The 22751-nt window shown below is 39.9% G+C and overlaps 1 protein-coding gene across 1 annotated transcript in view; it reads right to left on the bottom strand.

Annotated features, from left to right (window-relative positions):
• Positions 1 to 11554, bottom strand: part of cpne5b (copine Vb) — a 159480-nt gene extending 147926 nt beyond the window's left edge. The window contains exons 1-2 of the mRNA XM_080892454.1: positions 11254 to 11554; positions 10839 to 11111 (exon numbers count right to left, since the gene is read on the bottom strand). Coding sequence (XP_080748580.1) covers positions 10839 to 10957 — 119 coding nt within the window. The 5' untranslated portion in view covers positions 10958 to 11111; positions 11254 to 11554. The remainder of the gene's footprint in view (positions 1 to 10838; positions 11112 to 11253) is intronic.
• Positions 11555 to 22751: the final 11197 nt, after the last annotated feature.

Below are 22751 nucleotides of genomic sequence, written 5' to 3'. Positions count from 1 at the left end.
GCTGGGAAAATTAGCATCAGAGCCAACCAGCACATTTCAGTAACAGACTAAGCTCATGAGCTAAGGCGTATCGCTAATTATTTCTAATTATAAGCTCCACAGAAACAAATTCAAATCATCCTGTCAAGAAATGTATTCAAAGACTAACAGGACCGTTAAAAAAAACCTCTGAACGAGCATGTTGCTGATGAAATGCTGCAATGTGTTTAAAGCTTTTGTGGCAGGAGCCAGCCCATTGAGAGTCAGATAGCTCTAAGCAGCTAGTTAGCTGAGTGTTATAGTATTATTGACCCGCCAACAAATGGAGGTCCAATCAGCTGTATGGGTATCCCATTCGAAACTAATTAGTTCAATGAAGTGAATTAAAATGCATCACCCGCAGTGTCTGGGTGCCCGTTAAGGTGAAAAACATCATCTTTTTAGTTGCCAGGTGATGATAGCTGTCCACAGCTGTGACTCACCTTCCTGAATAGCTCCGACTGAGAGCTATTAAGCTCCTATTACTCCATCACATATGTCGAGGACAGATGCTCCTACCACAGCACAATGGGCGTGATTCACGCACGGTAAATGGCTGTTCGTGCACCTGTCTTGTTTATTAGAAGCTTTTGATTTTTAGTGCATTTTATTGTTGAGTTTTATTTTTCGACTTCAGATGCATAAACTGAATCTTTGTCAGGTATGTCTGTCTTTCAGATGACTTTGGAAACTCACCAGACACTATTACAGCTCCGCTGGAAGGGATTTCATGCATATCCCAAATGACCCAAGTACAAACTGTGACTTCTCGTTGCACAGAAGGCACAGCGAATCTTTGAGTTAGTGGGTTTTGTATACATATTTTATATTCCACGTTTATTACTGATCTCCTGGGCCTGTACACTATCTACAACCAAAATGCATTTTGATAGCTCTAGTACATTGTTGGCTACTGCTGGTCTGAATAACATGCAAGTACCTAAAAGCATTAAACAGGTAACATGCATCTGTTTTCTCAACAAACACCACTATCATGTTGAGTGCCTGCAGATATGTGTCCAAAAGCTCCAGCTGAAAAGCCAAATGAATCCAATTATGGAATAAGACTCATGAGATTCCAATACTAATCCCAAAGTCTGGTGCTACTTTGACAAAATGCTAATAAGGTCTCTGACACAAGTGAGCTATAGACCTTGCTCAGATATTATTAAAAGATCCTACAATTAAACAAACTATTTAGGTGATGTGTGAGCCTCCGCATGCAGATCAAACATGCACATATATATTAATCCCTACCTTCAAAGCACACTAAGACAACAAATTGCTGATTTCCCAGTATGTATGCAAATGAGTAAATGCCTGGTTTGAATATGGCTGTGTCTGTGTTATTCCAGCACATAGCCACGCTTCAAAAATAATGGTCCTTTGTTGCGAATCTTTTTATAATATCAAAATATGCTATTTAATCAGTTTGAACCTTGTTTGCTATTATGGAAACATCTGCACCCTCCCGTATTGTTTGCTTTTGTCTGGAAATAAAGATATGAACACTGGAGCTTTCGCTCATCAGAACAGATCTGACTGTAGCAACACTGATAAGATGAGGATTAAAAAGAGCTAAAGTCGAAAAGGAAATAAAAAAAGTGTCTACCTTGTAAAGAGGAAAATTATTCTGAAGGTTTCGGGTCAAAAGCGAGCATTGCAGGTATATATCACATAAATTATGGAACACGGCTGTGAAAAGATTCCTTATCGGGGAATCGTTTAAGCTAAAAACCTGCTAAGAATGGGTTTGGGGAGCATACTAGAGCTTTGTAAAGAAAAATATGTAATTGGAGCTATGTTTATGTTTCTCAGGAAAAAACAAATCAATTTCACTGTCACCAAAGTCACAGTGAGGTTGCATTTCAAAGGTCTTAGCCACGGCACCCTTTCTCCACCTCAACTTGAAATTAATGTTTGCCCTCTAACATGTTTACTGGTCACAGTGTAGCTATTTAGGACACCAAGCAAGGCTTTTAGGTGATCTTCCATTTCTCCAGTCCTTTATCACAAATTTGACTTTGTCTTCCCATGACGTCCCTCCTCCTGCCAGAGACCCAGCAAGTCCTGTCAGCCAGAGAGCACAGATCAAAGCCTCGTTCCAGCCTCTCAGCCACTAAAGCCAGCATGACAGTGAACCATCATTAACACTCGAGGAGAGTGTTACCCTTCTTCCTCTGAACTTAACATCGCCTATGTTCAGTGGCTGTCGTCGACGGTCTCACCAGGCCTCGTTGGCATTCAAGGAGATTCTCTCTCACTCTGGAGTAAGAGCTGCAAGATACGAGCTTGATACAAGCATTCAGGATGGAAGAATTTGATGGCTGCAGTTAATTCTCAGTAGCAGGGCTGACAGAGCTGATTATAGGCATTGCTCTGTGAAGATGCTGACAACTGAACAGTGCTGCTGTCAGGGCTGGAGGGGATTATTGGGTGTAGGGCGAAGAGTGACGGATGAAAATTAGCATCTTTATAATATCAGTGTAATAATAGTGAACAAAAAAAAACACAAGGCAGTTTTTTAGGGGCAAAAGATGATGACATTTTGTTTTTCATTCATATGAAACAAATGAGTGGGCAAAGAAAACATTGCTTTTAAAAGGTGGATTCAAGCTCTTGACATGTGCACGTTTAATCTCTTCTGTATGCCCACAGTCCATTTTATCGATTTACTGAAAGCATTAGTCACAGCCTGTCTATCAGTGCACACAAGGCACTGTAAAAGGAATTTAAAAAGGCAAAAAACAAAAAAAAACCCACTACGAAACATAGTAAATGCATCAATTCACTGTGTTGGTGAAGAAAAGAGAGTGCTTCATGCTGTAACAGAATCTAAATGTCCTTTTGCACGCAAACAGCTCCACACAGACGCAACAAAATACAATATGCTTTTTGTAGATCAATGCAAAAACAACAAAGCCAGAACCGCTCCTGATGTGTATTTAATCTGTGCTGCTTCCACACTTCACACACTGGTTTAATTTGACTCCCAAGTGAACTGCTGCTGTTATACAACAGTATAGTCTTAGCACTCATACATGCATGCCAGCGATCGCACAGCTGTTTATTGGTTAGCTACAAAAATCCAGCAAAGCGGGACAGGAAGAAAAGTGAGGTTATCAGGTACTGTCTCAAGATTTTGTGTTTTGGCCCCCAAAAGGACACGGCTGTGTAGGTGGTAGTTACAGTCAGAGTGGCACTGGAGCAGCCTCGTCAGTGTTGCAGGTGTTAGAGTGCCATATGGTCCTAGGTGGTAGCTCATCTTCAGCTTACACAGAGGGAAACTTAAGAAGCACAGAGTAAAAGGAAAAGGAATGATATCAGTGTAGCCTCAACAAGCAAAACGAAATGTCATAAGACTGTTCCAGAAAATAAGAAACTAAACCTAAACTAAAGGAGGAACTGCAAGAGCAGAATGACTATAGTTTAACTGTTAGGATCGTTGTTCTCCACCGTTATATAAAGCTTCAGACAGTAGATCACCTCTGGGGTTTCTTGTTTTTTTTGTTGTTGTTTTTTAGAGAAGACGTGCATATTTTATTTGAGAGACATTTGTCTTAAGAAACATGTCTTTACTTCTTTTTTCCTTTTGCTCCCTTGTTTCAGCTTGTTCAATTTAAGATAAATCTAGTCTTATTTTTGTGGCTTGCTCTGCCTAATGACCATGGCTTACTGTAATTAGCAGAATATTTAGAGTAATGATCTGGAAATTCCTTTTTAGAGCTTGATTTATATATAAACATAAAAGCTTTGTCCAGCTGCTCCCATATTCACAAAGGCCCCAAAGGCAGATTAATCCACGTTAGATTTGCAGTTCTGCTGGAATCTTTTGCACGGATAGAAAATTAAGGAAACAAAGGCTACAATCACACTGGGAAAAACATGGGTTACAGAACATGAACAAAATTACTGCCACCATGTGCAATGAAGTTGTGACCATGTTGCCTTTGAAATTGCTTCAAAGGCTTGATGCATCAGTATGGGGGGGAAAGGAATCAGTTTGCTCTCAGTTTAAAACTGAATGGGAGTTTGTTTTTTGTTTTTTATTTTATATCACAGAATAAAGTATTTTATGAAGAATTTGACATAATTTGACATTTAAATTATTGTAGGGGTTAAAAGTCATTTTTATGGAAGCCCGTTTCCGCCACTAAAAAAAAAAAAAAAGCTAGTATCCATAACTCGAAATTTCGAGTTATTTTCTCGAAATTTCGAGTTACTTTTCTCAAAATTTTGAGTTAGCTCTGCCAATCAAAAATATACGTGAATGAGGTCGCTTTCTTGTTACCCGGAAGCATATGGTGCAGGACCGCGCACTCAAAAACGGATCCCAACAAATTAAAGTATGTTTGCTGATAGTAACACCATGTGATTCAGCTAATAACACAGGGATTTCATCATTTGTGAAGCCAGGCTGAAAACACTCAGCAATCTGTGCATTCACGACTGGATGTAATACCGGTAGCTTAGCTGTAGCATTTGTAGCTGAGGGCTTCAGCTTCCGGGTAACATGGAAATGACGTCATTCACGTAGATTACTGATTGGCAGCGCTAACTCGAAATTTCGAGTTGCTTTTCTCAAAATTTTGAGTTAATATGTCGAAATTTCGAGATAATAACTCGAAATTTCGAGAAAAAAACTCAAAATTTCGAGAAAATAACTCGAAATTTTGAGTTATGGATCCTTTTTTTTTTTTTTTTAGTGGCGGAAACGGGCTTCCATACATTTTTAACAAAGATTTCAAATTATATTTTCAATAGCAAAGCAGACTAAAGTGTTTTATTACCAAGTCCTTGAGTTATTTAAATTAAACTCCATTTCCCTTGCCTGAGGTGTTAGATAGTGGCTGTAACTGATATTGCAGTTAGTTGTAATTGATACATGATGAAACACCAATACATCAGATGACTCTGAGAACTGTGACAATCTGAAAAGGTCCACTGTTTCAAGACTGCAAGAAACCTAAAAAGAATTGTCCCCTGAAATGTTATTTAGTTGCATTAAACATCGGCGACAGGGTCAAATATACAAAAACACAATTTCTCATTGGCATCAAGTTTAGAACAAGCAATTACCAGGGCTGTCTTTGAAAGAAAACCCATGTAGACAGAAAATGAACACGCAAACAGTAACTGTAAAAGCCACAGCCAACCAGGACCCTTCTCACTATGAAGCAACAGTGCTAACTACTCTTCTGCAACCTTTATCACAGTATTTGATGGTAATGTATTGGTGAAACCAAGAGCTGAGTAAAAGTTAGGCCCGATTCACCAGGTGGTCATAGACATGAATGATTATTCTCCTTCAAACTGCTAGGTGTTTAAATATGCACCTGTGTGCCATAGATATGCCAACCGTATGTTCACAACCTGTTTATATTGCCCACAGATCATTACTGTGTTGTGCTTTCTCATTTACTTCTGTTGCTAACATTTCAGTAAAGCATCACATCAGGTACTAAGACAAACCTGCAGTCTATTTGTAAACTTAACCTGCTGAGAGGAGCAGAAATATTCTCAATAAATCCAATTACTTTTTTACTTCCCCCCCTCTTTTTTCAGGGTGGTATGTGGTGTGTGTGTGTGTGTGTGGGGGGGGGGGGGGGGGGGGGGTCTTCTTATTGAATTTACATCCCTGCCTTCCAGTTACTGTGCAATGATGAGTGTATCCAGCTCACTGTGTTTCTCATCTCAGCCTTTCTTTATCTACATCCTAACCATCCACACTATCTTTCCTTCCCTACCTCTATTTCTCTTTTTCCCACACAGCCTAACAAACTAAAGTCAGTTAGGCTGTGTGACATCGTGCAGTGTTCTTTCTCTGTAGTGTTTAAAAATTACTGTGTGTGTGTGTGTGTGTGTGTGTTTCAGAGAGAGAGAGACAGAAAGAGGTTTGTCTTACTTTTCACAGCAGTGGGGAGTCATCTGGAAGATAATTATATTGTGGTTTGCAAAGCTGAGCTCATGTTTTATACACAGCATTCTTCATGAGGCTAATAAGCTTCAGTGAAGCTTGTGGTGCAGTACACATTCACACTAAAAGAGCTCAGACCGAGAGAGACGCAATGTGAAAGGCAAGGGAAACCAGAGTGATAATAAGCAGCGGTGCAGGATCTCCTTAGGGCTTTTCTACGCTCTGTGAGACGCTTTCTGTCCCAGATCTGTAAAGGAAGCTAGCAGATGCTTAAAACAGGGCTCTCATAAGTACAAGTTTCTATATGCAAATGCAGACCATCCAGGCATTTAGCAGAGGAATTTAATCACCGCAACACATCCACTGCCTGCACTCAAAACCAAGCTGTGAAATCCCACGTCAACCCCACCACCACCACCTCCTGTTAGCAAACTATGCACTAACTACAAGAATAGAATTATTATATCACTACCACAAGCCACCAATTAAAGTAAAATTCAGCAGCTACAAGATCTATCTTCAGCCTTAGGGAAGCCCTTAGATTAGAAGTCGCTCTCGAAGAAAAGGACGATCCATTAATGGTATAATTGGGTCTCCGCACTGCATTCAGTCAATGTGAACTTTGACCCAGTGCTCTGTAGAAATCACACCTCACTTCTCTTAACCCTAATCAGTCCCTTGCTTGTACAGAGCTGTGCAAACATTTGGGGCACTTTCCCAGCCAACCGGGAAGGGTCACAAATTACAAATTAATTTGACAGCATTGCAGTGATCCCAGAAATGCAAAGACTATCTTCCCTGACAAGAAGACGGGGAGCCTAACTCTACGCAAGAACTGTAATCTGGCAAGTACCTTGTAAAACTCTGGTTAAGCACATCTTTAAGACAGCACCAGCTGTTTGGGTTTTTTTTTTTTTCAATTTTTTCATCCCTGTATGACTTCTAAATTAGAACTCCTCAAACCATTATTATTGAAATTATCCTCAATTTAGGCAAAAAAAATATCAAATGCTTTTTGAGCCCTATTAACTCTATTGTTATCAACTGTCCCAAAATTAACATCCTTTCACATTTTAAAATGACTCCAGTAAATTTTTAACTTAACCGCATGCTCCGACTGTGCCCCTGTGTGTGCCTTTCATGTATGAATATTTCATCACCTAAGCTCAGCGCATATCTTTTTTTTTTTTGCTGAAAAACAGATTAAAGGTGATATCTGAAAAACCCTAAATGTAATTTATCAACACTAAAGCATTTTAAAGGTTTGACAGGCTCTTCTAACCATCGGAATTAAATAATGAAGCTTTTTATCTCGTGCCCTCCTCCAAATGATGTTAGCCAGGTGATTGCCATTGAGATGAGGTGCTAGAAAGCCCTTCATGTTCTCTGTTACTGAATGGTAATGAATGGCAAAAACGAATGCTAGGTCCAATCACTGGTCTACAATGGCAGCTTCGAAATGCAGCTCATACTCTAAGCTTATGTTTATGCAAGCTCCAACACTGTAACACACCATCACATCATGCCAGGTGAGTCTGCTGCTTTTCACCGTATCACGCTTGGCAGCTGACAGACCTGCTCTTCAATAAACAAGCCAGTCAGTGTCCCCAGAGCTGACTGGGACACTGGTAAATGGCCTTAGATGCATAAGTACTGCTTTATTTTGTTGAACTGACTGGACAGTTAGAAAATGAAGCAAATGGCAAAGAGGGATATAATAAAGGGCTGAATGAAAGCCGAGCTTTTCCACTGCATTTCTGTTCTAGTGCAGGTTGTGCCCTCTTCTCATCACTGACCTTCAGAAGATGACCATTGACTGGCAATCCCTGTGGGTGTGTAAACACCATTTTAAGAGAAACCACACGTTCAGTGTTGGCCCCCAATATTTTTTCTTCTTTCTGCCGTGTCAAACCGTCTCACCGGTCTTTCATTTCCAAAGGCCAGGCTCTCTCACAAAACAAATGTGCTGCAAGTTACACATCAAACGTAAGCGAGCAATGCGAGCATGGTGACAGACATAACCGAAGGACTGTCAGCGATGTGTCGTAGAAGCTAAATCTATTTGGTGAATATTCCGAAGAGCTTCTGATTGGAAAAGGATGATCTCTTTTATATGACAAAAATGTCCTACCACCCCAAATCTCTCATGCTTCTCCTTGCCTTGAATTAAAGACATTTCAATTCTTGTCATTTTCCCTCTTTTCCCCTGATCCTGTGCCCGCTCAGCGCTCTCTGTTTGTCACTGGTCCTGATAATAACACGATGTCAAAAGCAGGGGGTGCAGCCTGTAATAGGGGGTATTAACCCGGAGGGAACGACTATCATCATGGTTTCGAGGTTTCAGAGCGCGCACGGACATAATGACAAAGGGAGAACTGCATAGAAGAGCCAACGGGGAGGCTCATCTCCTCAATAGGAATCTGAGTCACACAACATCTGTACAAAGGATTTAGAGGATTTGTGAGGCCTTGAACTGTTATTAGAAGTATTTTTTTTTTTTTTTTTGAACTTTTAATTGCAGAGCAGGAAAACAGCAGTCACCAGCATATACATACACAGGACAAAGATGCATCTACATGTATAGCAGGACGTGGGAGGCAGAAAGAGAAAGCCAACAGCAATATTAATAAACAATGAAAAAGGTTAACAATCGTCCCTTTGTTGCCAGGCTAAATCCCGTAAGCCCGATTTCAACCTCTGAGCAGAAGGAGTGTTCAGGTGGGCCAAAAAAGGTCCCATATGCGATAGAAAAGGAAAGGTTTGTCCTTAAGTGCTGTAGAGAAGGCTTCCATTGGCATGATACATATCACAGACTGTAGCCACTGGTTGACAGATGGGGCCTTATCAGAAATCCACAGTACCATAATGCACTTTCGAGCGTAGTGCAGCAGTATGTGAAGGAGATCTTTGCTGCGAAAGCCGGCAGGTAGCTCATCGTTCAGTCCTAACAGGCAAGTCCTTGGACCCAGATGCAGTCGGCAATATTAGAAGTATTTGACTGTGACAGAGAGATTTAACTGTTGATTTCCTCTGCTTCAATTGTGGCTGATAGAGTAGCCTGTTGTTAGCTATTACAGAGAGCAGGGATTGTAGTCTACAAAGCAAAATCCCTACTATGGGGTTATGTGAGCAACCTTTTGCACTTAGGTGTGTGTAGCTCATTAGCATTTCTTCCTATGTGTGGCATGATCACAGTAAGGACAAGCCCTTAAGTAGAGAGCTTGTAGCGCTTGGTTTGAGTATGTATGAGTATAGACCATTTATGTACAGGTAAAGACCATCTATACATCTTCCTGCCTTTAATAAAAGTCTAAATTACCAAGACATCAAACATAAGATGAACTCTTAGCTTTTCGAACTCTCGATCTGTCTCACAGACACAAACAAGGTGGCAGTGAAGCAGGAGGGAGATGCATCGACCTTCTCCTTTCAATTAATGATTTCCTCTCAACAAACTCCTCTTCTTTCTGCCAGGAGGGTTGTGCACCACTGCTTTGGTTTTCTCCCTCTTTTTTATTTTAATCACACATCAGCACAAATGTACACACATGCAGAGGAACCATTTGCATATATGCTGGGGTTTGTCAGAATGGGACTCATTATTTACCTGAATGGTGCTTAATTGCGTATCAGCAATGATATAATTCCATTCGCCTCATCATTACAGGCTGAGAAACATCAAAATCCAAGAGCGTGCAGGTCTTTCATTGGTAGGCAACCAGTTTGCTACCCATTCGTCATCTAAGCTGATTCCCCACCATCGCCCAGCAGCACAATGGCTGTTCATTCAGTAAATTCCAAGCAGGGCTATGTTTTGGGTTTTTTGTTTTTTTTACTCTGAGACGAATAATGTGGCAGCGAGCTTCTCTGAACGCCAGAAAGCGCATCAATAATGCACACGCAGCTTGTTATAGCTCAAACTCACTCTGCTTCAGTGGCTCACCAACCCAAAATCCAGCATCAAAGACCAGAAACATTCATGTGCGGTTCAGTGTGTATGTGCATGTGTGTGTGTGCGAAGATGCTCACACATGCCAGCACTGGAGTGTCTGAGAGGTGAAAGACGTTGAAAGCCTTGACTTTAAAACCTTCTTCTAATGGGAAGAGGAGTGACTGTCTATTCTCACTGAATGAGCACTGTAGGGAGATTCATTTGGTGAGGGTGGATTTCTCTTCCCGAGAGGCTTTCTGAATCCTTTTGTACTGAAAAATAATAAAAATGGGAGTAAGCTTGAGGCCAAGGACACGGGCGCTGTGTGAACGTGATGCTTTGAATCTTTAACATCCACTACTTTTTAAAGAGTGTAGGGGAGGTAAGAATGAGGCTTTTAGTGTTCTGAAAGCAGCCAGCGGTTACAATGGGCACAGCATGAAAGAGGCTTCTGGCTGAAAAGATGTCACATTAAAGGATCTGTCTAATATATAATTATTACCATGTTTGGTGATGTATTATGTCACATGGAATTATTTTGTCCTCAAACAGTGTTTCAACAGAAAGAGCTGGCAGCATAAAAGATTTCCTCCCAGATTTAACCTTGAATATGTATACACAGGGAAACGAAATAATGTGATGTTGTGCACATTTTCAGACACTTTTTTTGATGGCAAATTGGAAATACTTGAAAAGTTCAAGGGAAATTGGAACTTTTTCTCAAATAAATGCACACACGTACACTGAGAGTTTAAGTAGAAAAAAATGATACAAACAACTTTCCTTGTAAACCAAACCATGGAAACTAACGGTCTGCACAGCAAAATCTGCAGCTACACGTATAGGATGAGTTGGGTGGGGCGCTTTTCACAACTTTTCTAGCACAGCTCTAACATGCAGTCCGAACACCGAACTTTCCTGACCGCCGGTGGTCCGCTGCGCTCTCCGCTCTCTGCGGACGCGTCGACTCACCTACAGGAGACGGTGATCTCTACTTTGGTGGCCGGAATGTTGCCGGTGATCGGGTCGAAGTCGTACACCGATGACGTGTCTTCCAGCTTGTCCATAACGTCTCCTTCCATCATGTCCATCGCCAGAGCTCGTGGTGGCTCGGGTGTGATCCGAGAGGCGCACAGCCTGGCGCCGGCGGTGCGCAGCGAGTCTCCGGTGACTCCTGATAACAGATCAGAGACCAGACGGCCTCCGGTCCGACCGGTTGAGGCAGCCACTTCACAAATGTTGAAGCTGAAGAGGATGGAGAGGAGAGTACCCAGTGAGGGAACACCCAGGGGGGGGAAAGGAAAAGGGCGCACTTGGTTAACTCTGCGCAGCGTAAATACTTATTTTTTTTCTTGATTTCTGAGATTACTGTTGCGCTTTCACCGACCTGCTGGACGTCACATGGAGAGGTGGACCGCGCTCTGCTTTTGTCTTCACCGTGTGCGCACAGCGGAGCGTGTGAAGAGGAATGACTACATACACTTAAACCCACCCATCCTCCTCCCACACGGAATTACAATCAAGTGCTGGTAACCCTGTACACTGGCGCTGCTGTTGTCACCCTGCAACATCCTGTGTAGCCTCCTCTTCAGCGTGCACTCCAGTGTCAGTCATAGCAGATGACTAATTGATGTTATTTCGTATTTTTGGACTTTTTCTAAGGCGTGGCATCAAAAAGCTGCTTGTCCTGAAGGATGCTTGTGAGACTGAATGCAAATTGGAAGCAGTCCTGCTGGTCGGGACAACCCATGTTTAGACGGCTGAAGAGCAAAGCTGGAGCACAATATTTAGTCATCTATTTTTTATTTTTTATATTGGAACATTTTATATATTGGACTTTTGAGAAGGCATAACAGAATGCGAAACAGTAAAGAAATTCAACACCACAGTGAACCATTGAGATATTTTTTTTAAGAAAGAAAAACAGCAGGATCAGCTTTAAGTGCTTACACAGTCAAACGTGCAAATGTTTCCCATCTTTCTTTGATGGAAGGCTTGTACACAACACTTTCAGACAGTCAGAACTGCAATTAAAAAGTGTTCATGCTGGCTGATTTAAAATCAATGATGATTAGAGTGAGGGAGTTACATAAAGATTTAATGGCCATCATCCATCCCCCCATTAGCCTGTTGTTGTGCAGCTAAAACACACACACACATTGTAATGAATATGCTAAACTGATGCCACTGCCTGTCAAGATAGTGATGGGTTTGTCATTTTTGGATAAGTATGGTTCCTAAATACAAGCAACATGTGCGCTGGTCTCTCTCCATCACCTCACTGTTTATCTCACTTGTTCTGACACTCCACATATTTGTCCGTCCTCTTCTCACAAATTGTGAATAAACAAACATTATTATCAGGAAAGGAGCCCCTTTTCACCTACTTGGAAAAGTGTAGTTGTTACTTTTGTGGTCAATATGGAAACAGAGACATCAGATTTTTCTGTGTCATTGCACCTTTTCTGTCTATTTCTCTGTCTCTCCTTTCCCTATTGCTATCTCTCGCACACACATCACAGAGACACATGCAGCCATAAACCATTATACCACCTTTCATAAATGGGTGCAGAAGCACACAGCTCTTTCCTGCATAGTGCACCTAGCGTCTGGATTCTGGAAATCAATTTACACCGGCACAGGATGCTTCTGCCCACACAGCTCTCCAACTCAGGATCAGGAACACACACACACACACACACACACACACACACACACACACACACACACACACACACACACACACACACACATACAATCATGCAGTCGTTCTTTTACACGTGCTCACCGTGCACGTATAAAAACTAATTATTTTCTCATATGTCACCCATAAGCAGAGATAAAGAGGCACACACATCTACATACCCACCCTTTTCTCTCCAGGATGATTCATGTATTTTAAGGGTTTGCTGTTTAGAGTGGGTGAGCATGCTATTGCAGATGTTCCACAGAGTGGGTTGGGAGGATCAGGGCCAGAGGACAAAAACAAACAAAAAAAAGAAGATGCAGGAAGGGGAGGAAGAAGACCTTCACAATATCTATCTATTTTGCCTTGAGTATTATCCTGTGGATGGCAGACGTTTCAGAAATACGACATATTTTGCATATTTATATTCTTAAAAACTGGGAATCCACATATCAAAACGAAATCTATTTCCACCCCTTCATGTGCTGTGATCTGAAAACACAGGGTGTTCTGTGGGGGAGGGGATGTTGAAACCAAGCAATGTTTTGCCTCCTGGTTACTGACAAAAAAGAAAGAAAACACATCACTGTATGAGTTAAATAGAAAAATACCTCTGTGTTTGTTGCATCTGGTCAGTGATAGTCATCAATCACAGACAGAAAATAGATAGATGGAAAAAAATAACAGTTATTCTCATTTGCAAATTAGCAGATTTAATTAAAAAAACATATATATTTTATGAATTTCTGATCATATATCATACCATCAAACGTATTTTTTCAAATAAATTCTTCATTGGGCCATATAAAAGCAATATCTGATTATCTGTGCTACATTAGTTCTTAATATTGTGGGGTCAACTTGAGTGATCAAAACCCTCTAAAATACTGCACATCTTCTTTAAATGCTATTCCCATCCATCTGCCACGGACTCGGAGGTGGTCAATGCTTTGTACTGCCAGTGACATTAATAACACCATAGGAGATTCAAATGCCCCTTTTCCTCCTTCTCCGTCCTATTTTCTCAGCTTCCTGCAGTTTTCTAAACGCTAATTACTGTGTTTATTCTTACTTGCGTCATGCTGTCCAAAAAGATCGCCTTTCTGGAAGCAATTATGCAAAAGCAAACAAATGCCCTGTCAAGAAAATGAAGCTTTTTTTTTTTTTTACCCACCTGAAGTAGGGACACATTTGTTTACTCGTTTAATCTATTTTACCTGCGGTTTTAACATTTCTTTTTTTTTTTAAGAAACAAAGAATATTTTACAAAGTAATACATTTTGGATGCCCCATTAAGCGGTGGAGGTAGGGGTGGAGGTACAGGTAGTATTTTCAGCCTGCCTGTGACGGCGCTAAAATAATGTTTTCTCCTCTAAAATGAAATGTGTGTATGATTTCATGCTCAAGCGCTATTAAATATAAAAACACACAACATCTGAAATTATAATATTAAAGAAGCTCTGGGACCTGTAAGATTTTGTGCTTATACCTCCCAGTTAACAAATATTTTTCAATTCGTTTTAATTATTGAGCCCAAAGAAAGTGTTTTTTTTATTACTCAGTAAGCTTTAATTTCATTTTAGTACAAAGTAGTGTTAAGTAACATCTTTAACAAAAGGGTTCAAATGTTTAATCAAACTTTTAAAGGTTATATTCTGATTTATATGGCTGTGCTTCAATAACACTCAAATTAAATGCTTTGAGTGGGGTTTTTAAATGTCTTTATCTGAAATGTAGTCATTGTAAATGAAGCAAAGTTTTCAGAATCAAGTGTAAATTTAACATGGGATTATACCTTTTATATGAAGCATTTAGTGTCATTTACTTGATGTAGACCCTTCATACATACATCCATCCATCCATCCATCCATTTTCATCTGCTAATCTTTACAAGGTCATGGGGGGTGGAGCCTATCCTGACTACCACAGGGCGATAATTTGGACCTTTAGAATTAAAGTGGTACCAAAAGTAAATCACAATTATCACCACATAGCTGAGAGACTGCAAAATCAAATTATGAGTTCTGTGCTCAAAACAGCATTTGGAACAGTCGTTCTAATTTAGCACAACTCAGATTTATTTATTTATTTTTACTATTACGATAACAATTATTTGCTGCAGCTTAAATCAATACTGTGGTTTTGACTTATGACCTCTGATTATGATTAAATTGGATTTAAAATGGGTGCTGAGGCTTTGTGTGCCTCTCTGCAAGACACAAGTCTACTCAGTTGTACCTTGTAGATAAGTAGGGGGTTTGATAAACCCAGTTCAAAAGGACCACATGTTCCCTCCCAGAGTGTAATCCTGCTCTGTGGCCCAGTGGTTTAATCCAAAATCAAATCCCTCCTGAGGTGCCAAGCAGCATAAAGAAGGCTTTTATGAATCATTGCTCCAAGACTGACAAACTGAGGGAAACACACATATACAGTATTTGTGGGAAGCCACTATGGCAGCCTATAGGTGGCTGATGGGCTGGCTAACAGCCCGTGCGCTCCTGCAGTACTTGTAAGTCAATGAACTCCATGCTGTGCCAGAGCCACTGGCAAAATAATAATAACCTGATTTTTCCAGGTCTACAGTAGACGCACAAGCTCTTAGAGTTAATTATGAAATCCTTGATAGAAGACTTGCAGCTACTTACCCAAAAGTTTTAATGATGCAGTAGTTTTCCTGCTGTGGGGAAAGTTCATCACTGAGTTCTCATGGGAAGGTGCCTGGATGCTCTTTTTTTTTTTTTTTGTACTAGAGAACCATATGTTGAGTGGGTTTATGTCTTTGCTAATAAGTGGTGTCTGAGTTTAAAAACTGAAAATAAAGTGAAAATGATACAGAGCACAGTGGCAAAGAAATCCCTAAAGGCAAAATTTCTACAGGGAAGAAAATCCAAGGAGTGCTCAGCTCTGTGTCACACAAGCTGGCACCATTAAAATTGGCCCTTATTTATCTAGCCTTTTACTGCCCTCAAAAAGCCTTTTTTTATTTTATGGCTGGAATGCCAAAGCAAAATGTATCCACAATAAAATGACTAAGTAATGCTAACACTGCATTATATTAATAGTGATATAAGAAGAAACGTGTCTAATTAACAGATTTGTTAACTATGATTTAAAGAGTTAGATTGCCATTCACCCTTTAGAGCTACATTAATAAAACAAAGTTGCACATCCCGGTGATGTCACTTAAACTAACCACAGCACCTATGCTTGACTTGAAAATTATAGCATTTCCATTTAGCAAATGCAGAATATTTTTCTGGTCCTTGGGTTTCAATTGTAGTAAATATTACCATGAAATATAATAGGAATGGGCATTTTTTTAATTTCCAGCCCTGAGTCATTGTTGTTACAGAAAAAACTAACACAATAGTTTGCAGGTCATCATTATACCTCCCAGCATTTGGTTTAATCTGTTATTACTTTTTCTATAGTTGCATTTTTCACCCCAATTTTATGGTTATTGTTGCAAAGAAACTACCACAAATGCTTCCAGGTAATAAGCCACAACATCAAACATATAATATTTACTTTATTACATTCAAACAAAGGGGGGAGGGGCAGGAGGAGGGGGGGGGAGTTAAGGCTATAAAATAGCTTTAATTTCTGTATTATAATATGGTCATAGTGTCCTAAGTAAAAACATCTGTACACAGATTATCTCTGTAATCCTGACAGGTTACTATACTACCTAAACAAACACTTTACAGTACAAACTACTGTTACTAAATGGTTCTGTGCATTTTATACATTTCAGTCAGAGGATCAGCTTACAACCAAGGTTGATACAAGTATTACCTGGTTATTACCTTGTAATTACATGTAATTAAATGTTATTACCACCACAAGTCTGAAGTGGCAGTCCTGTTTCTTCTATGCTAACTAATGGCAGCAGCGTCATATTTGGTGTACAGACATTAAAGTGGTATCAGTATTCCTCTCTAACGCTACACTAGAAAAAAAAAGGAAAAGAATGTGCTCCTGACCCCGAATGTCGATCTCTTGAAACTTAGTCTATAGTTTTCAAACTGAATAGTTTTCTTTTGTGTGTATGTTTGAAGTCAGAGCACAAAAGATGTTAAAAAAATAACATTTCATGAGACATGCTGTGTAAAAGTAAAGTTCAAGATTTTATAACGTAATTAATTTATGATACGTCATTCAGTTCACACAAGTCAGCTTATTCATGTGCTCAAAAAATGAAAGTTAAATTGACATATTTTAAGAACTGTTGAGGAACGCGCTAACTTTTTAGATGATGCTCATGAAAGCACACTGTGTTGGTCAGGTGGAGTATTTAAAAGGGTGTTTTTTTAAAAAAAAAAACACCAGATCACGTTGAGATGTCAACAACCTTCGAGTGTCCCGATAAGGAAGAAAGTAGGTGGCTAATGTTTGACAAGACTGTTGTGATGAAGGATCAAAGGTCCCAGTCTGTTTTTCTGTCACAGCCTCTTTCACACTTGAGAGGGATTTCTGTCTGGGAGAGAGCGTATTTCATGAGGGTGAGTGTGTCTCTGAAAATACTCAATAAGTCAGTGGATTTTTACAAACTACTTTTAAATACTATGCACGTTAAATCCAAAGGCACCACGTCATCTTCATCATCGTGATGGAACTGGCCTTTTATCCGGCGCTGGCACTGATGTATTTCTTTGGAGTGATGAAGGCCGCGCAGGATGACCGGGTGGAGCTGACCGACCACGCGTCGATGAACGTGTTCTGTCTGTTCGTGCTGGCACAGCCGCTGTGTCTCGTAATCGGTGGATACACTGGCATGGCTACTTACCTTCTCACCGTTCTGGTATCCTACAACTTCCTGCCATGGAAAAGCAGCACAAAAAAGCAAGCAAAAGAAAAAGACTCAGAGAAGAAGACAAAGTGAGAGGCAGAAACACACATTACATGGAAATACCAAGAAAGTGGATTCAAAAGGGGACTGGAAAGTATTTAAATAAAGAAAAAAATTATAAATAAATAGCTATTTCACAACACATTATGTGTGATTTAACCTGTTGTCATAAATCTGTTGTTTTGTCTGCAGTTGTAATGATCTGTGAGAAAGTATTTGTATTTTCATACACAAAGTGACCCATTTTATGATTCTTGATGTAGATGATGTTGTTGTAAATACATTCAGCTGGGTGACTCAAGAGCCACAAGAGAGAAAATTGCAAACAAAAGGAACATTAAATCCAAAAAAACTTCACCAAGTGAAAAAATATACAGAATAGTGCACAGCACAAACAGAGCTATCCTTGAAATCAATCGTTTCTAGACCTACTGGCTGGGAACTTTTCAAATAAGTTGCATACTTACTTCCACACCTTTATGATCAGGTTAGATGAGAGGATCAACTCCATATTTTGTAATACTGAGCTAAAGCCAGCAGCCTGTGAGTTTAGCACAAAGATGGGAACGGGGCAAACTAGCTAGCATGTTGTGCAATCTGTTGTTTCGTTTGGGGGGGGTTCCCTTTCTTTTTTCCATTTTCTTACAACATTACAGATAAATAGAGAGCCATAAAGGTATCTTTGGACTGATTCAACCTAGGTCTTTATGCTAAGACTCCATAACAAGCCATCTAACAATTAATGATGGTGGAGCTCCGGTTAGAGATCCTTTCCCCAGATTAACTTAAATTGTATGCAATAAGCAAAAGTTGGAGCTAGGGTCATAAAGCTCACAGCAACCTTAATCAGTTGCCCATAATACTGATTTCCCTGTCTCTCATGGAGTTAAGGAAACTGGCAAGATGGCAAGTACTGTAGATATCATGAACTTAACCCATGGTTGGGTTTTTTGGCTTTTTTCAACATTATTGACAGACAGTAAGAGGAAAGCAGAGGGAGAGCGTCACCTGCTCAACACTGAGTCAAACCAGCGCCCCCTTAGCCCTAAACCCATCGCCTGCTTCGTTGCATGATGCTTCACGTTAAAATTGATTCAGTCAACCACTCACTTTTTTTTATTTACCACATTTTACAAGACTTAGTTGTTGGTTGTTGGAAGAATTAACAGTGAGGTGCTCTATTCTCAGCTGCACTGATTACACCAGGCGCTGTCACATCTTAGCCAAATTAAATAGTCAGAGGTCACAGTTACGCACTGGAGATAATTATGGCGACAGGAGGATAGCATATTCTAAAATAGTTTCAGGTCTTCATCACAGCAAAGGGGAAATCATCAAAGGAGTTTGGGCTCATCATAATGGTTTGAGGTAATTGTTGTATAACTGTAGAGGCGCACTGTGGTCTCAGGACAGCAGCCACTAAGGGAAATCAGAACCTGTGTGGAACAGATCTTCTTATTCGACTCTTGGCAAGAAGTGTACTTCTCAAAATGAAAAATTGTTCCTTTAAAACTGAGAAAATGATTCAGTGAACATCTCCGAATTATAATTACATTGTTAATGTCATAATATGAAGCCAATTAGCTCTGGACTGTAAAGTTTGTCAGTGACAAACAAAGAAAGCGTTGGATTTCACCTATGACAGTGACACTGAATGTGTCTCTGGCCTTATAGCTGAGTCATTTCTAGTGAACCTGCCTACTTGAATATGACTAATCTGTCAATTAATTAAGTATTCAGTATATTATACACTCATAAGATAAGATAAGATAAGATAAGATAAGATAACCTTTATTAGTCCCACACGTGGGAAATTTGTTTTGTCACAGCAGGAAGTGGACAGTGCAAAAGTTATGACGCAAAAATTAGAATACAATAAGAATAAATACAGTACACAGCTGTACAGAATAGAATAAAATAATATACTATATACAGTAGAATAAAATAGAATAAAAATATACAATAAGATAAAAATAGAATACGAATGCTATATACAACTGAGTAAAAATACAACGATGCCAGAAAAGATTATTGCACTTAGTGTTATTGCACATGTGTGGATGTGTGTGTTTGTTCAGTTAAAGTCTTTGTTGTGGAGTCTGACAGCAGTGGGGAGGAAAGACCTGCGAAATCTCTCCGTCCCACACCGTGGGTGCCGCAGTCTCCCACTGAAGGAGCTGCTCAGTGTTGAACAGAGCTGAACAGTGTTTCACAAAAGCTCCCACTAAACATAATTATTAAATCAGCACTGTGCTTTTTCCGTCTGTGTTCATGAATGACTGAGTGTCCCTCTGATGTGAATAAGCCTGGTACCACAGAGCGTCGGGGTGTGCGTAAACCCGGACTCAAAGAGAGAGTGCATAATGGGATTAGACTGTGGTATATGGGTGATAGTCCAAGGCTGTGCTCAGTGGGTGCACAAATGTGCAAATGCTTGCTGTTTGAGTGAAAAACAGTGGTTTGTTTTTTTGCAGAAAAAGAAGTTTATTAGTTCTTCAGCGCTAATATCCTCAGTTCACGACTGTCTCTCAGAGTACCTCTCACTTATTTCTCTTCCTAAGTGTGAATTTATGTAGAGTGAATAAGGTTCTAACCTAAAGTGTCAATCATTCGCTATAAAGGCTCTAATTCCACAGTTATTATCCGTATATATGTTCTTTCAAGGTATAGCATTAGCAAATTGTTCAGCTTTTGCGCTCCACACATTTGTTCAGTTCCCTATTCAATATGTGTGGAGCATGTTCTCAGTTTACCTCCCTTAATGTCACACTGGAGGTGCTTCCTACTGCGTCTTCATTTTATTTAAAATAATAAGCCTGCAGCTTCCCATTTATTGTAACCCCTCCCCCCCTCAACATGATTCTTCTTCTTCCCCAGCCAGCACTCAAAACCAAACTCCTTTCTTTTTTGTGTTTCATCTTCTGTCTCAGTCTTAATCCTTTTCCACAGTTGGGCTCGTTTCCATAATGTCGCTCCTCCTCGCTTGCATTATCATCAAAAAGGGGGGGGGAATCTAATAAATTATATAATAAAGTGTCATTTCTGTTATTGTCCATTTAGGATCAGTCATATAAAGTAAGGTTTTAAGAATTCAGTTGGAAAAGTGTGTGTGCTTCATAAGTGGCAGCTCATAACACACTGAGCAGTTGCGACAATGTCAATTTTAGTTCTATTTATTATTAAAACTGAAACAAAAGCACCTTTCATGCTGGTGAATGTGTATCATACATTAGCTTTGAACTTCAGGCATATTCAGTTTGGGCTCTGTTTTGGTTTCCACTGATTACCAAGGAAAATGTCTGGGTCTTTAGCTAAATTATCCACTATGTCTATGCTAACAGGCAGCATCAAGCTGTGTTTTGGCAGGTGAACAGTACTCATGTATGAGCCTTTAATTTAAATCCCTTTTAAGATATGGGGAGTTGGACTGCGCAACTACTGCTGCTGGTACTGTGAGGCTCACCTGTGAAAATAAAGACAGCATCAGTCAGAGTTTTAGGTGTTTAAAGGTTTTGTAACACAAGCAGAAAATGTTAAAGCTGACAGGAATATCAGTAGTTCTGCAGGTATTTCCTTACTGTAAAAATCAAAGAGTTGAACTGAGAATGTCTGCAACGCCCACAGATTTCTTTCTGCAAACTGTGGAAAGTGACAGACCAGCCAAGTGGCCCACTGACACTGCCATTATTGCAAAAACCCAAGGTTACTGTGATACTGGAAACTTTCATTTTGTTTTACCTACCAGTACACTCTGAATATAGAACACAGCTACACTCTCGGGGTATTTGGCTGAGTTTCATATTGTGTTTTTTAGTTACAAGGTGATGAATATTGTAGGACAGAAACTGATGGATCAGCTAGTGAAAACAGACTTACTGGAACGTTGAAGTGTAATGAAACAGACGGAGGCATTCAAATGAAATTTCAGCAGTTTGCTGTATGAAGAGAGCAGATGGAGCACATGCAGCTGGGATGTGACAGGGTTTGTGTATGGATGTTTATTTGTTTGTGACTGGCATCGTCAAATGGTTTCTGCCTCCTCTGAGGCGTTAATGGCCATCATACATCACAGTGCTTGTGTCTCCCATCGCGGCTGGGCTAGGCGCAGCCCGACACAAGTTAATGATCAGAGTTTGCAAAGGAAATGAAGATTTATGAGTTTTGGAAATGCATCTCTATCCCTGAAGTAGAAAGAAATGAATCTAGTTGAAAAACATGCCCTCCCATGTCTACATTTCATCGTCTACAACCTGTTGGTCTGTTTGTACTGAATGATCATAACTCCTCTCCCATCTGCAACGTAAGAGATCCTTTGGTCTTTCATATCAGACAGATTCGAGAGCTAAGAAGTTAGAAAGCTGGGCAAATACGATAACTAATAACAAAACTAAATGTCTGATAATGAGTTTCATCTTCTCCAAAGGGACTTTTGATATTTCTTTATGATCCACAATAGAGCTTTGGTAACCTTTATTTAAATTATCCTTTGAAGAATGCTCATTACTCATTCGTCAAGCTTAGTGAGATATATCTGGTACAGGAATACCACATAATCCGCATATTCTTACATTTAAAGGGCTAAAATCAGTGAATGTTGATGACATTTTGCTTGAAAAACTACTCAAAATGCGTACAGAAGAAGTCTAAAAGATCTGAGCCGGATGCACAAACATTACATCGCATTGAATTCAAAACCACAAAATGCACTTGTTTTGAACTGATTTATTGTCTTGAGGAAACACTGGATCCTTCTTTAAATATTTATTTACATTATTTACAGTTCAAACTTATTTTACATGGGTTGGTTGCATGCACATTATCATATATATATATATAAAAAAAAAAAGTACAGATATTTACAGTCATTTAAGAGGGAGTAGTCTGTGCAATAAAAGGCACACATGACCTTTGACCCTGCATGAATGTCCCATAAGTACATTTTTCACAGATACTGCCACATATTGTGTTACCATGCTACACACACCAGGAGAAAAAAAGCACTCGAGCCGCTGCAGAGGAGACGTGTGTTGGTGTGTGATAGAGATTCACTGACAAGCAGCAGAGCCGTAAAGTGCCCTCTTGATTGTGCCTAGACACGATCCTATCCTCTCAGCAGCCTGAGGCAAAGTTGAAAGTCTTTTTCAGCCATAATGATAAAGCAAGCAGAGACGGTGACTCACTAAGAACAGAATTCCACAATCTGTAGGACAATCTACAGTCATCAGAGATTCAGGATATTTGGCGAATGATTATCAATGTCCTACGTGCACCTTCTGTTTGATAAGGCAGTAAGGCCTGTTGGATGAGGCATGAGGCTAATGCTGAGAGACTGACTACTTGAGTTTTTCCC

Source organism: Rhamphochromis sp. 'chilingali', assembly GCF_963969265.1.
Source record: "Rhamphochromis sp. 'chilingali' genome assembly, chromosome: 9".
In the NCBI taxonomy this organism is placed as follows: Eukaryota; Metazoa; Chordata; class Actinopteri; order Cichliformes; family Cichlidae; genus Rhamphochromis; species Rhamphochromis sp. 'chilingali'.
The sequence above is the reverse complement of the archived record's forward strand: the minus strand, read 5'-3'. Positions and strand labels throughout refer to the sequence as shown.